Source organism: Callithrix jacchus, chromosome 22 (genome assembly GCF_049354715.1).
Source record: "Callithrix jacchus isolate 240 chromosome 22, calJac240_pri, whole genome shotgun sequence".
Lineage (NCBI taxonomy): Eukaryota > Metazoa > Chordata > Mammalia > Primates > Cebidae > Callithrix > Callithrix jacchus.
Genome location: NC_133523.1, coordinates 29,566,350 through 29,581,411, shown reverse-complemented (window position 1 = coordinate 29,581,411; position 15,062 = coordinate 29,566,350). Strand labels below are relative to the sequence as shown.

Below are 15,062 nucleotides of genomic sequence, written 5' to 3'. Positions count from 1 at the left end.
AATTGTTTTTTCCAGGTCTTAGTACCTTGCAAAGGAAGCCTGCCGAGAGGCATCCAGTCTACTTGTCAGTTTGAGTCCTACATTTTGATACCTGTGGAAGAGCATTTTCAGACCTTAAATGGAAAGGTATTCATTTCTTGGTGGGTCGGCCAGGGTCACCTATTCGGTGTTTGGGGGCAGAGGGGAGGGGACAGAGTCCTGTTCTCAGCTTTCCACAGCTGCTGGCGGTGGTAGCATTTGACACACACGGCAGCCCCGTGGGGAGCTGGAGGGATCCTGTCTTTGTGGTGGAGGAAAGGGAGGTGGTGACAGTGGGCGGGACCCCAGCTGCTGCCTTGGAGGATGGGAGGCTCGGGGCATCTCTCCCTGACCCCGTGATGGGTTTCTGCCGTAAGTTACTGGAACACCTCCTCTTTGCCGCTGTCCATGCCAGAGGAAGCTGTTTTATCCCAGTGCCATAAAAAGCTTGTCAGTTGCTTGGCCCCAAATAGGACATCAGGGATGAGTATTTTAGTTTTTAAAAGCTTTTTGTTTCAGTTGGGCATGGTGGCTCACACCATTGCACCAAAGTGCCATGTAATCCCAGCACTTGGGAGGCTGCGGCAGGAGAATCACTTGAGGCCAGGAGTTTGAGACCAGCTTGCACAACACAGTGAGACCCTATCTCTGACAAAAATAAAAACAAAAAAATTAGCCAGGTGTGGTGGTGTGTACTTGTAGTCCCATCTACTTGGGAGGCAGAGGTAGGAGGGTCGCTTGAGCCCAGGAGTTTGAGCTTGCAGTAAGCCATGCCTAGGCAACAGAGTGAGACCCTGTCTAAAAAAAAACCCACCCAGTAAACAACCTTTTCAATTTGAAATAATTTCATATGTTGTAGTAAAGTTGAAAAAAACTCTTAAACATGCCCCCCCTTAAGCTGTTCATGTTCTTGTCACATTGGTTTTTATCTGTCTTGACACATATCATTATTTTAAATCTTTGTGGTTTTTTTTGAGACAGAGTCTCGTGCTATTGCCAGGCTGGAGTGCAATGGCACAATCTCGGCTCACTGCAACCTCTGCCTCCCGGGTTCAAGCAATTCCCCTGCCTCAGCCTCCCAAGTAGCTGGGAGTACAGGCGCACACCACCACGCTCAGCTGATTTTTGTATTTTTAGTAGAGATGGGGTTTCGCCATTTTGGCCAGGATGGACCTTGTGATCTGCCCACTTTGGCCTCCCAAAGTGCTAGGATTACAGGCATGAGCCACCGCACCCGGCCTGGATCCTTTTTAAATGTTGCAACAGAAAAAGCATTGAGCTATTTCTTGAGTAGAAGTCCTGTGTTCTTTGTGAAAAGGAAAAATAGGAAAGCTCCCCCTGTGTAAGAGACTGAAATAATCTGGTGCTGCAGTGTACCCAGGGCTGAATCCTACCTGCTGCTCTCTGCACTGCTCACTGTGGTCAGGGCTGGGTGCGGGGGGCAGACCAGCCATGCAAAGCCTGACTCCTGCCCTCTTTGTAGAGCTGGGTGTCCAAAAGAGAATGAATCAATTAAGAGGTGACTGACAGCTGGGGTCAGCAGATCTCTGGCAGGAACACAGCAGCGTGTCTCGTGAGCCGCAGGGCAGAGCAGACACACTGACAACCCCCCATCACAGCGCCACAGGCCTCGCCTGCCACGTCTGAGCACAGTCCCCGCCCCAGTGAGGACAGTGTGGCTGGGCTATCCTGACCCGGGGATGCCAGGGAAAACAGGCCATTCCTGAATCGGAAGAAAGTCTCCCCCTCTCGGAACCTACCTGCTCCCGTTTTAAAAGCAAAACAAAATGGAACAACACAGCACATATCCCGTGGTTAACATCAACAATGAAAAAAAGCTGACATCATGTGTCTTCCATCAGGATACACAGAGGGAGATAAAACACCCCTTTCCGGGTATTCCTATCAGAAATGTGTAACTGTAATGTAATTGTCAGGACACATCAGATAAACCCTCCCAAACACGGAGAGTCTGCAATACAAAACAAAAATGTCAGTGTCCTGAAAGGCACAGACAGACTGAGGCACTGTTCCAAGTGAAGGAAACTGAAAAGACGAACCGATGTACTGTGTGGGTGGGCACAGTGGCTCACATCTGCAATCCCAGCACTAGGGGAGGCCAAGCCGGGCGGATCACCTGAGGCTGGGAGTTCGAGACCAGCCTGGCCAGCATGGTGAAACCCGATCTCTACTAAAAATAGAAAAATTAGCTGGGCGTGGTGGCGGTGGGTGCCTGTTGTCCCAGCGACTCAGGAGGCGGAGGCAGGAGAATTGCTTGACCCTCGGAGGTGGAGGTTGCAGTGAGCCATGATCGTCCCACTGCACTCCAGCCTGGGTGATGGAGTGAGACTCTGTCTCAAAAGAAAAAAATAAAATAAAAATGATCCAGGTATTTTGTAGCCACAGCTACTAGGTAAACAAAGAGGAAACATTTTCGTATCAAAATGAGCAAAACAGGAGAGCATTTGTGCCCACACTGGGAGGAAGGCCGTAGGGTCTGGTTAAGTGCCACACTGGAGGCCAGGCTGAGAGCGGGACATGGTTGCCACCGGCCGCTGGTGCAGTGACGGCTTTCTTGTTTGCAGGATGTCTTTATACAAGGAAACAGGATTAAATTAGGAGCTGGTTTTGCCTGTCTTCTCTCAGTGCCCATTCTCTTCGAAGAAACTTTCTACAATGAAAAAGAAGAGAGTTTCAGCATCCTGTGTATAGCTCATCCTTTGGAAAAGAGAGAGAGTTCAGGTATTCCAGCAGGAAACCCCTTTTCTCCTGCGTTAGAGAAATGTCTTTGTTGAATTTGTTCCTGATTTAGCTGTCTAAAGGTTAGACAAGGCCAGGCATGGTGGCTCGTGCCCGTAATCCCTGCACTTTGGGAGGCCAAGGCTTGAGGATCGCTGATGCCAGGAGTTCAAAACCAGCCTAGACAACACAGTGAGACCACATCTCTATAAAAAAATGAAATAATCAGGCCAGGCACAGTGGCTCATGCCTGTAATCCCAGCACCTTGGGAGGCTGAGGTGGGCAGATTACTTGAGGCCTGGTATTTAAGACCAGCCTGGCCAACATGATGAAACCCCAGGTCTACTAAAAATACAAAAATTAGCTGGGCGTGGTGGCGCACACCTATAATCCCAACTACTTGGGAGGCTGAGGCAGGAGAACTGCTTGAACCCAGAAGGCGAAGGTTGCAGTGAGCCGAGATTACAACACTGCACTCTATCCTGGGTGACAGAGTGAGACTCTGTCTCAAAAATAAAAAGTAGGCCAGGCGCGGTGGCCCACGCCTGTAATCTTAGCATTTTGGGAGGCCAAGGCGGGTGGATCACCTGAGATTAGGCGCTCAAGACCAGCCTGGCCAACATGGTGAAACTCTGTTTCTACTAAAAATCCAAAAAAAATTAGCTGGGTGCAGTGGTGTGCTCCTGTAATCCCAGCTACTTGGGAGACTGAGGCAGGAGAATCGCTTGAACCCGGGAGGCAGAGGCTACAGTGAGCCGAGATTGTGCCACTGTACTCCAGTGTGGGGTACAGAGTGAGACTTTGTCTCAAAAAATAATAAATAAGTAAAAAAAATAATAATGATAATTAGCCATGGTGGTGTGTGCCTGTAGTCTCAGCTCCTCAAAAGGCTGAGGTGGGAAGGTCACTCGAGCCTAGGAATTCAAGGCTGCAGTGAGCCATGATCACGCCACTGCACTCTAGCCTGGGCTACAGAGCAAGACTCTATCTTTAAAAATAATTTTAAAAAAATATATTTTTAAAAAGGTTAAACCTCCTGGAAAATACTCAGGAGCCACATGGAGACCTATGTAATTGTTTTCAGTGGTTCTTCCTAGAACTTAAAGTCACTGAGCTAAGGAAGTGCGGATCGGGGCTGCTGCGCAGGTTGGGCACTGCACACTTCCAGGAGGCAGCATTCACGAAGACCTCAGCCTGCCTGTGATCCATGTGGGATGTGACTTTTGCCCCCTGAGTGGTACAAAGCAGTAGCCCTGGCTTTGTCTCTGGGTCTCAGCTTCAGGGCTGGCTCTTACAGCGCCTGGCCCCAGCATTGCGCCTCTTTGAGATCTTGTTATTTTTAATAAATATTCTTGTTTTGCCCCAGAAAATTGAGAGAACAATTAATGTGCTGGATGCACACTGATGCTCCTATTGTTAGGAATTGGGGTCTTGCCCATTGTCCCAGATAGTTTGTTTTTGTCCCCGGAAGAGGCCTTGAGAGGACCAGGCTCTCTGGACCCCAGGGTGTCCTGTAACTGGGCTATTCTTATGCAGTGTCTTGAAATAAGGCTATGTGCCCTTCTCTCCAGAGGCCCTAGACCCTGTAGGATAGGACAGAGAGTCAGGAACCAACAGAGGCTTCAGAAGCGGCCTGACCTGTTTCTTTTTTCAGAAGAGCCTTTGGCACCCTCAGATCCCTTTTCCCTGAAAACCATTGAAGATGTGAGAGAATTCTTGGGAAGACACTCTGAGCGATTTGACAGGAACATCGCCTCTTTCCACCGAATGTTCCGAGAATGCGAGAGAAAGAGCCTTCGTCACCACATAGTCAGTAGCTGTGCTGTCCTCTGCCTGGCGTGCCTGTCTTGGTTCAGTGCAGGGTGCTGGGAGCCCTCAGTTTCCTGCAGACTGCTGGATGCTGCCTCACTGTTTGAAGTCTTTTAAAAATGTTTCTCTCTAACTATAAAAGTAGTTTAGCCGGGCATGGTGGTGCAAGCCTGTCTTCCCAGCACTTTGGGAGGCCAAGGCGGGAGGATCCCTTGAGGCCGTGAGTTCAAGACCAGTCTGGGCAACATAAAAAGACCCCGTTGCTACAGAAAATACAAAAATTACCCAGGTGTGGTGGCATGCATGTACATTCTCAGCTACTTGGGAGGCCGAGGTGGGGCAGCCCAGGAGTTTGAGACTACAGCACGCTATAGTCACACCACTGCACTCTAGTCTGGGCAATAAAGTGAGACCCTGTCTCTAAAAAAAAATGAAGCGGGCCAGGCTTGATGGCTCACGCCTGTAATCCCAGTATTTTGGGAGGCCAAGGTGGGCGGATCACAAGGTCAAGAGATCGAGACCATCCTGGCCAACATGGTGACACCCCGTCTCTACTAAAAAGACAAAAATTAGGGTGTGGTGGCATGCGCTTGTAGTCCCAGCTAGTTGGGAGGCTGAGGCAGGAGAATTGCTTGAACCTGGGAGGTGGAGGTTGCAGTAAGCCAAGATTGTGCCACTGTATTCCAACCTGGCAACAGAGGGAGACTCCACCTCAAAATAAATAAATAAATTAATAAAATTTAAAAAACAAATGAAGTGGTGTAAGTCATGAGGAAATATAAAAACGAGTACTATTATCCTCTATGTTAACCCCGAGAGGAAGTTTCTCTTGTTTTTAATGCATATACACCTAAAAAAAAAGTTGAGAAAAATTATGTAATTGACTTGATAAAGCTTGTGTTAGCACCTGAAGCTCTGGGCGAGTTACCTGCTCCGGCTCTCGTGTCCTTACAAGTAAGGGTGGCCTGTCCCTCTGCTCTGTGTGGTTTAGGACTCAGCGAACGCTCTCTACACCAAATGTCTCCAGCAGCTTCTGCGGGACTCTCACCTGGTAAGCAGCAAGGCTTCCGAGAGGGCGAGTGGCGGTGCGCCCCATGCAAATCCAAGCCCTTTCACTGTGCTTCCCTTGCCCTCTAGAAAATGCTCGCCAAGCAGGAGACCCAGATGAGCCTGATGAAGCAGGCAGTGGAGGTGAGGGCGGGGCGGAGAGGCTGGGAGGCGCTCCCTGTTGCCCGCTCACACCCTGAATGGGGTCTGTTCATTCCACAGATATACGTCCATCATGAAATTTACGACCTGATCTTTAAATATGTGGGGACCATGGAGGCAAGCGAAGTAGGTTCAGTCATTATCACCCAAGTTGGAAGCTTCCTTCTGTGCTTTTTGAGAAATTTGAAGCTTCGTTAATATCTGTTGTTAGGATGCTGCCTTTAACAAAATCACAAGAAGCCTTCAAGATCTTCAGCAGAAAGATATTGGTGTGAAACCGGAGTTCAGGTAAGGGTTTGCAGTGCAGTGGCTTGGCATCCTTGGGGCAGGGGTGCCATCTTCTCCCAGAAGCAGGCCCTCCTGGTGGCAGAGGTGACACGCTGTTTTGATGTGGTTAGTTGTGAGGAGCAATGCAGTTACTGGCAACCAAAGATAAAGGCTGCTCTTTACAGGTGACTGTGTGGCCGTCCCCCTCCTGCACTGTGCCCCAGCATGCTGGCTGCATGAGAGCCACTGGGCGTGCCCTTCGGCTGTGTGGGTTCTGCATGCAGGGGACATCCCACCTGCCCACCTAAGGGAACCCTGCCATAGAGGCACCTACTTAGGAGTTAGTTAAGTTTCATTTTTAAAATTTTAGTTGTTATTATTATTTTTTTTGAGATGAAGTCTCACTTTGTCGCCCAGGCTGGAGTGCAGTGGTGTGATCTCGGCTCACTGCAACCTCCGCCTCCCGAGTTCAAGTGATTCTCCTGCCTCAGCCTCCCAAGTAGCTGGGATTACAGGCACGTGCCACCACACCCAGCTAATTTTTGTACTTTTAGTAGAGACAAGGTTTCACCATGTTGGCCAGGCTTGTCTCAAACTCCTGATATCAGGTGATCCGCCCACCTCAACCTCTCAAAGTGCTGGGATTACAGGCATGAGCCACTATGCCTGGCCTAATTTAAGTTTCATTAGGTCATAAACATTTTTCACCCTCCCACCTGTCACTTTGGGTTATTTCCCTCTTGGAATAGGATTTTTTTTTTTAAACTTCTGGTGCAGCTCTATCATCTGGCAGCCTGAATAGGATTGAAGGCTGTTCTGTTTTGCCGCTGACTTGAGTCAGATGACGTCTCAGAATCTGTTTTTGTTTTTTATACTTTCTGGTTTGTCGTGAGAAGTATAGACCCTGAGATGTGTTCTTACGTCTAGGCGGAAAGGTTCTCTTACTGTTCTCCAAAGTTGTCACTTTCCAAATTATTTTACAGCTTCAACATACCTCGTGCCAAGAGAGAGCTGGCTCAGCTGAACAAATGCACCTCCCCACAGCAGAAGCTTGTCTGCTTGCGAAAGGTGGTGCAGCTCATTACACAGTCTCCAAGCCAGAGAGGTTTGTGCTTGGGGAAGGGGGCAAGGCCAGGGTAGATGCTACTTCCAGATGAAAAAGCAAAGAAGTGGTGCTATCTTAAGGGATTTTATGGCACTCGGCAATGGGGACTCACCTCTGTAACTCCAGTGCTTTGGGAGGCCAATGTGGGAGGATCACTTCAGGCCAGGAGTTAGAGACTGCAGTGAGCTGTGATCACACCACTGAACTCCAGTCTGGGTGACTGAGTGAGACCTCTTCTCAAAAAAAAAAAAAAGAAAAGATTAAAACAAGAAAAAGTCAGTGAGGAAGAGACATAGCTATATGTGTAGATAAAGGATGATCCTGAGTGTATTGAGTGAATAAACAGGAATGCATATGGTAGACTTCCAGCCAGCAGCATCATACAAAGAGGGGGGCAGCTGTAGAGCCATGACGTGATGGCAGGCTCATAGCTGTCCTGGACAGGTATGTGGGAAGCAACAGCAGGAGCCTCTGGGAAAGGAGACTGGTTGGCAGTGATGGGAGGGATATTCACAATTTTCTCTTTTGTATGGTTTGAGTTTTTAAACGTGAATGAATTACTTAAAATTTCACAATGGAAAAATAAGTGAAACTCCACGTGGGCAGTGGACTCCATGTGTATAAAACGGAAGTGACCTTAGGAAGACCTTAGTGACTTTAGGAAGAAAGCGGCTTTTGGTCATGGCTCCTGGCACATCTTCAATTTGTGTCACTGCTGCCACCTCCCTGGGCTTTTTCACTGTCCAAGGGGGTTGCAAGGCATGATCTGCTGGGAGTTACCATCTTTTTTTTTTTCTTAAGAGACAGGGTCTTACTCTGTCACCCAGGCTGGGTACAATTGTAGGTCACTAGAGCCTTGAACTCCTGGGCTCAAGTGATCCTCTTGCCTCAGCCTCCTGAGTACCTGGGACTACAGGCCTGCACCACCATACCTGGCTACTTTTCATATTTTTTGTAGGGGGGATGTTTGCTGTATTGCCCAGGCTGGTCTCAGACTCCTGGCCTCAAGCAATCCTCCTGTCTCGGCCTCCCAAAACACTGGGATTACTGGGATACAGCCCATGCCGCTGTATCTGGCCTGAGTTAGTCATACCTTGTTTTGCACGTGTTCTGAAAATGCTGGGCATTCTTTTCCCCCCTGAACCTGACATGTGATCAGGACGCTGCAAAGCACCTTGTATGATGGGGTTTCCCTTGGATGTGTGATTTCCCTGATGACATCGTTTCATGAATTGCACAGTGGTAGGGAGTTGGTACGCCTGTTGGTCCGTTTGAATCTCACTCTGGCATTGAATGTGTGTTTCCCATTTGCAGTGAACCTGGAAACCATGTGTGCTGATGACCTGCTCTCAGTCCTGTTATACTTGCTTGTGAAAACGGAGATCCCTAACTGGTAACATTTTCTGTTAAGATACTCTTTTAAAAACGGTAGTGCTGGACTGTGGTAGTTCTAGTGTGACTCTAGGAAAAATCCACCTTCGATTGGACACCTGTTATGAGCCAGATGCGGGGACTCGCCTCGCTTTATCCGTCCAGTTACAGACGGGGAAACCAAGGCCCAGAGAGCTTACATTTCTTGTTCTGGAATGAGTGTCTAGGCAGTGATTGGGCAGGAAAAACCCATCGTCTGTCCTCCGGAGCCCACAGCTCAGTTTATGATAATCATCTTGCTAAAGACTACTTCCTGGAAGTAGCTAGTAATTCCCATCACACGTGCCCTGCAGAGACCTAGGGGTCTCTGTTCCCATCGCACGTGCCCTGCAGAGACCTAGGGGTCTCTGTTCCCATCGCACGTGCCCTGCAGAGACCTAGGGGTCTCTGTTCCCATCGCACGTGCCCTGCAGAGACCTAGGGGTCTCTGTTCCCATCGCACGTGCCCTGCAGAGACCTAGGGGTCTCTGTTCCCATCGCACGTGCCCTGCAGAGACCTAGGGGTCTCTGTTCCCATCGCACGTGCCCTGCAGAGACCTAGGGGTCTCTGTTCCCATCGCACGTGCTCTGCAGAGACCTAGGGGACTGTGGTTATAATTCCCTGAGCGAACCGACTGACTTTAGATATTTGATCAGTCACTCAAGCCAATAATTCTGTTTTTTCAGAAGTGTGACTTTGGTAGACAACAACATAACTTTTTTCTTCCTTTCATTAGGATGGCAAATTTGAGTTACATCAAAAACTTCAGGTTTAGCAGCTCGGCAAAGGATGAATTGGGATACTGCCTGACCTCATTCGAAGCTGCCATCGAATATATTCGACAAGGAAGCCTCTCTGCTAAACCCCCTGTAAGATCTCACCCCTGCTGTGGCCTTCCTGTGTGGATATCACGGGTCCCTTGATAGGGTGCTGGGGTTTGTCTGTGGGCAGAGGGATTCTTAAATTGCTTCCCAGGAATGGGGCCTCAGCTGTTACAGATCTGCGAGTCTTGAAAACCACTCAGCCCCCAATTGTTGGGAGAAGCTGGTGGGTTATCCTTAGGATTTACATTGTTAATATCCTTCATTAGTCCCCGTCCTCTCCCAAGGCATGTGGGTGCAAAGGGAAGCCAGAAGCAGGGAATTGGGATTTCTTGACCTTGATAGGCAAGAAGTGATGCCACAGGATCCTGGGCTGTCACTTTTCCAACCAGAAAGCTCTGTGGCTGGTGGCTCCTTTGCCGGAGTTTTGTTCGGGCCTGTTGGGCTCATTCCACCCTATTGGCCTGGCAGGCTGCGCTTGGCTTGTGCTACCAGTCTGGGTCCCACGCCTGCCAAGGGTGAGCCAGGTGTGGAGTGGCGAGGGGGTTGTGAGCAAGTGCGGGGTCTGGCCATTGCACACAACCAGGTGTGCTGGCTCAGGTGGGGTGGGCAGCTCCAAGGTGCTCATACGGGGTCCTGCTCCATGCAAGGCTGCAGCTGTGCCTGGGAGGGCAGGACTTCCACCCTGCCGACTCAGTAGGGATTGGGGCTCCGGCTGTTCTGGCTCCTGTTGGCCCCTCAGGGTGTGCAGCCACGGCTGCACCTCCTCGCTGCAGCTTATGTGTTTGCAGCAGCCTCTCCCGATGGGCCACCGCTACCGTCAGTGAGACTGTGCAGTTTGAGGACTCACTGGCCTTGCCCTTGTTTCTTTGGTTGTTGGTGAGCATTGGCTGGGGGGTGATGACATTTCCACATGGATCTTGAGAATCTTGAACCACAATTGTCCTGCAGGCCTAATTCACTACATATCAATGAGTAAAACGTGATCGTACAGAAATCACAAAGTTGGAATCGATAAAATGAAAAGATCTCTATAGTACAAGGTGAGAGTGCCAAGGATTGAACATTCGTCTTTGTCAGACCTTGATGTAGAATCTCCCAAGATAATGATGAGCGAAAGCACCTGGGAGACAGCAGCAGCCCGTCCGGGCGCCCTCAGGTGCGGGCAGTTCCACCGCATCATTGATTATCAACACATCCATGCATTTTTAGTCTTTTTCCTACTCATGTATGTTTGACAGAATTGAATTATGGTGTGTACTGGGCCGGTTGCCGTGGCTCAAGCCTGTAATCCCAGCACTTTGGGAGGCCACAGCGGGCAAATCACTTGAGGTCAGGAGTTCAAGACCAGCCTGGCCAACATGATGAAACCCTGTGTCTATTAAAACTAGAATTAGCTGGGCGTGATGGCAGGTGTCTGTAATCCCAGCTACTCAGGAGGCTGAGGTTACAGTGAGCTGAGATCATGCCATGGCACTCTAGCCTGAGTGACACGGCGAGACTGTCTCAAAAAAAAAAAAAAAATATATATATATATATATATATATATATATATATTACTGTTTTTCCCCCAGAGGAATAGCTTTATTTTTCCTTAATAGAAGACCAATTTTGCTTACAAATAATATTTACAGTATATAGAATGGCAGTGAAGACAACATTTGCGTTTTTTCTGTGCATACATAATTGTATCTTTTTTTTTTTTTGAGGAATGTGAGCCAGCATTTTATTTGTTCATTTCTTGCACGTGAAGCGCTCCTTGGTGACGTCCTTGGCCCGAGATTCTTTGCCATAGTCCATAACTGCTACACCACTGCCATTGGCCCGTTCGGAGGGTCTCCTCTGCTGGCTGGTTTTATGGAGCCCTTACCCATTCCCCTCGTTTCTCGTTGTCATCAGCCTTAATTAGTTTGATATGGTGGCACACGCAGGCTCATTATAGTTGGCTGCAAGCACACCAGGATGGGCTCAGTGCTCGTCTGACGCTTTGGCAGCTTTGCAAATTCCACGTGCTAGGCCACTGTGGACGAGGGCGGCCTTCAGCACCCCTTGTAAAGCAGTGTTAATGTCCATTACAGCGCCAGCAGCAATGTCTTCCTCGGCCACGGCGGTGGGTCACAGGTACAACAGTGCAAGGCCTTCCTCAGCCATGACGGTGGGTCACAGTTACAGCAGTGCAAGGTTTTCCCAGGTCATGGCGGGGGGTCACAGATACAACAGTGCAAGGCCTTCCCCAGTCATGGCAGTGGGTCATGGTTACAGCAGTACAAGGTTTTCCCAGGTCATGACGGGGTGTCACAGGTGTGGCAGTGCAAGGCCTTCCCCGGCCATGGCAGTGGGTCACAGTTGCATCAATGCAAGGCCTTCCTCGGCCACGGCGGTGGGTCACGGGTATAGCAGTGCAGGGCCTTCCTCGGCCATGGCGGTGGGTCACGGGTATAGCAGTGCAGGACCTTCCTCGGCCATGGCGGTGGGTCACGGGTATAGCAGTGCAGGGCCTTCCTCGGCCATGGCGGTGGGTCACGGGTATAGCAGTGCAGGGCCTTCCTCGGCCATGGCGTTGGGTCACGGGTATAGCAGTGCAGGGCCTTCCTTGGCCATGGTGGTGGGTCACAGGTACAGCAGTGCAAGGCCTTCCCCGGCCATAGTGGTGAGTCGCGGTTGCCACAATGCAAGGTTTTCCCCGGCGGTGGGTCACAGGTGCAGCAGTGCAACGTTTTCCCCGGCCATGGCGGTGGGTCATGGGTGCAGCAATGCAGGGTTTTCCCTGGTCATGGTGGTGGGTCACAGGTGCAGCAGTTCAAGGCTTTCCCGGGCCACAGCGGTGGGTCACGGGTGCAGCAGTTCAAGGCTTTCCTGGGCCACAGCGGTGGGTCACAGGTGCAGCTGAATCTTGAACACACCTGAGCCTCTGCCGCCACATGACATGGCGGTGGTGAGGAATGAACACAGTTACCTTTTTAACCAAAATTTTAGATCGTGATCATTCTGCACTTGTTGACAATATCAGTATTCAGGTACTTGATGAAGAATTAATCTCTGCTTTTCTCTGAAGTCTGATTTGTCCCCCACTCCCTGCCAGTGAAATTGGGGTTACTCCATTGCATCTCATGTGTGGCTAGCTGTGGCTCTTTTGAAAAGTTGTTTTCTTCTGCCTTGTTTCCATATTTAGGGGAAATCAGCAACATTCTAGGATATGTATGTGGGCCCCGTGCAGTGGCTCTTGCCTATTATTCCGGTACTCTGGGAGGCTGAGGCAGGTGGATCACCCGAGGCCAGGAGTTGGAGACCACTGTGGGCAACATAGTAAGACTCCATCTCTACCAAAAAAAAAAAAAAAAAAAAAAAAGTATGCGTGTGCTCTTCTGTCTCTGCCTATTCGTGTGCAGCATCAGAATTTCTGTTCATTTCCATGGCTGGGGTGTAAGAGTTGTGAGTGTGACTTGTTTTCCATGAGGCTCTGGGAGCTGTGCTGCTCTCACTGTGTCTGCAGTGCTGTCTGCCCTGCCCTCCGCTTCTTTCGCTTTGATTACTCTGAGAGTTCACTTCTTTGCTGGCTTTCCCACCCTGCAGATGAACCCGTCTGCTGCTCCTTGTTGGGTCTGGGGTGTGTCTGGTCACCTGGAGGGAGATGTCCACCTCTCGAAGGTGCTCCCACCCCCTTGCTGCCTCCGTGGTGTGGCTCACTCCTGCTTTCTTACTTTCTGTGGCCCTGAGGTGGGAAGGTCATCACGTGGAGGCCTTTGCCAGGCTGTAAGGAGGTGGCTGACCTAACAGTGTCCATATGCTTCTCACGCCTCTCACACCTCCTTTTATTTCAGAAAATATTGTAGGCAGATTGGGAGTAGTATTTGAGAGGTTGCCTCTCCCGTGCTGGTGTTGGTTTGAGGCCCGTCCTTTTTTTTGTTTTCGAGAATGAGTCTCGCTCTGTCACCCAGGCTGGAGTGCAGTGGTGCGATCTCGACTCACTGCAATCTCCATCTCCCAGGTTCAGGCGATTCTCCTGCCTCAGCCTCCCCAATAGCTGGGACTACAGGCGCATACCACTACGCCCTACTAATTTTTTTGTTTTTGTTTTTGGGTTGGAGTTTTGCTGTTGTTTTCCAGGCTAGAGTGCAGTGGTGTGATCTTGGCCCATTGCAACCTCCGCCTACCAGGTTCAAGGGATTCTCCTGCCTCAGCCTCCCAAGTAGCTGTGATAACAGGCAGGTACCACCACACCTAGCTAATTTTGTATTTTTATCAGAGATAGGGTTCTCCATGTTGATAAGGCTGGTCTCTAAGTCCTGACCTCAGGTGATCTGCCCACCTCAGCCTCCCAAAGTGCTGGGATTACAGGCGTGAGCCTTCACGCCTGGCCCTAATTTTTGTATTTTTGTAGAGATGGGAATTTGCCATGTTGGCCAGGCTGGTCTCAAACCCCTGACCTCAAGTGATCCACCTGCCTCAGTCTCCCCAAGTGCTGGGATTACAGGCACCAGCCACTGCTCCTGGCCTGAGTCCAATCCCTCTGTGGGCTCAAACAGATGTCTTGGGCACATCTGTTTGTCTCTGCATCTGGGGTGTATGGATGTCCCTGGGGATAGTGTTGTGTTTGGATGGTCAAGGGAGGGTCACAGCCCAAGGCACCCCTCTTGTTGTCGGGGTGTCGGACCCTGGTCCCGCCCTCCCAGTTGTAGCGTGGTTGATTCTGGCGAAACCTTGAGACAGGTGTGCATCATCTTTATGGCTGGCTGCAAAGCCCGCCCTGCAGGTATTGAGAGATGCTGGTGTTTACAGTGGCCTGTAATTGATGGAGCAGGTGTCATGGCTTCCTTGTCATTTGCGACACGAGTGTTGTGTTTCTGTCTCTTTTATGGCCTCTGTCTTAGCCATTCACTGGTTTAAGTAATGATGTTCCATTTAGGAATGTGGAGAGTCATTGCTATGTATGGATGGTATTTCTTAGGGAAATAGCCCAAGTGTATCTCCTCACAGCAGAAGAGGTTTCTGAAAAGGATTAAGGACTAAATGTGAGTACATCAGGTTAGATTTTACTATCGATTTTATATAATGTAGTTTCACGGAAATTTTCTCTGCAAGATATAATTATACTTGAGATGACCGTAAACATTTTTTTTTCTTAGAGACAGGATCTCACTCTGTCACCCAGGGTGGAGTGCAGTGGTATGATCCTAGCTCACTGCAGCCTCCAACTCCTGCACTCAAAGTGATCCTCCCATCTCAGCCTCCTGGGTAGCTGGGACTACAGGTGCATGTCACCACACCCAGCTAATTTTTTAATTCTTAAATTTTTTGTAGAAATGAGGTCCCGCTATTTTGCCCAGGCTGGGCTTGAACTCCTGGGCTCAAGTGATTCTCCCACCTCAGCTTCCCAAAGTGCTGGGATTACAGGCCTCAGCCACCATACCCAGTCAACATCCTTTAAGCATGTGTCTCAATGAAGACTTCAGCTTTCTGAAAATAAAATCCTGGGCTGACTCTAGTGTTACCTTTGTGAATGGAAAAAAAGATCTCTGAAAAAGTCTGGATTGGGCCTGGTCACTCACACCTGCAATCCAGCACTTTGGGAGGCTGAGGCACGAGGATCACCTGAGGCCAGGAGTTCAAGACCAGCCTGGGCAATGTAGCGAGACCCCATCTCTACAAAAAATTAGTTGTGCATGGCGGCACACGCCTTTA

General features: G+C 49.8%; 1 protein-coding gene across 19 annotated transcripts in view; it reads left to right on the top strand.

The window, feature by feature from the left end:
- The window catches only part of ANKRD27 (ankyrin repeat domain 27), a 72,043-nt gene that overhangs the window by 23,656 nt on the left and 33,325 nt on the right, over positions 1 to 15,062 (top strand). For 8 of the 19 annotated variants that reach the window (XM_078362096.1, XM_008987675.5, XM_008987676.5 and 5 more), the window contains 10 exons: positions 16 to 126; positions 2,604 to 2,760; positions 4,413 to 4,567; positions 5,559 to 5,618; positions 5,705 to 5,758; positions 5,837 to 5,902; positions 5,988 to 6,064; positions 7,027 to 7,148; positions 8,463 to 8,541; positions 9,296 to 9,428. In XM_078362096.1, the coding sequence (XP_078218222.1) occupies positions 16 to 126; positions 2,604 to 2,760; positions 4,413 to 4,567; positions 5,559 to 5,618; positions 5,705 to 5,758; positions 5,837 to 5,902; positions 5,988 to 6,064; positions 7,027 to 7,148; positions 8,463 to 8,541; positions 9,296 to 9,428 (1,014 nt within the window). Of the gene's footprint in view, positions 1 to 15; positions 127 to 2,603; positions 2,761 to 4,412; positions 4,857 to 5,461; positions 5,619 to 5,704; positions 5,759 to 5,836; positions 5,903 to 5,987; positions 6,065 to 7,026; positions 7,149 to 8,462; positions 8,542 to 9,295; positions 9,429 to 15,062 lie in introns of all 19 variants that reach the window. The other 11 variants (XM_078362106.1, XM_078362103.1, XM_078362101.1 and 8 more) reach the window with 7 other exon arrangements.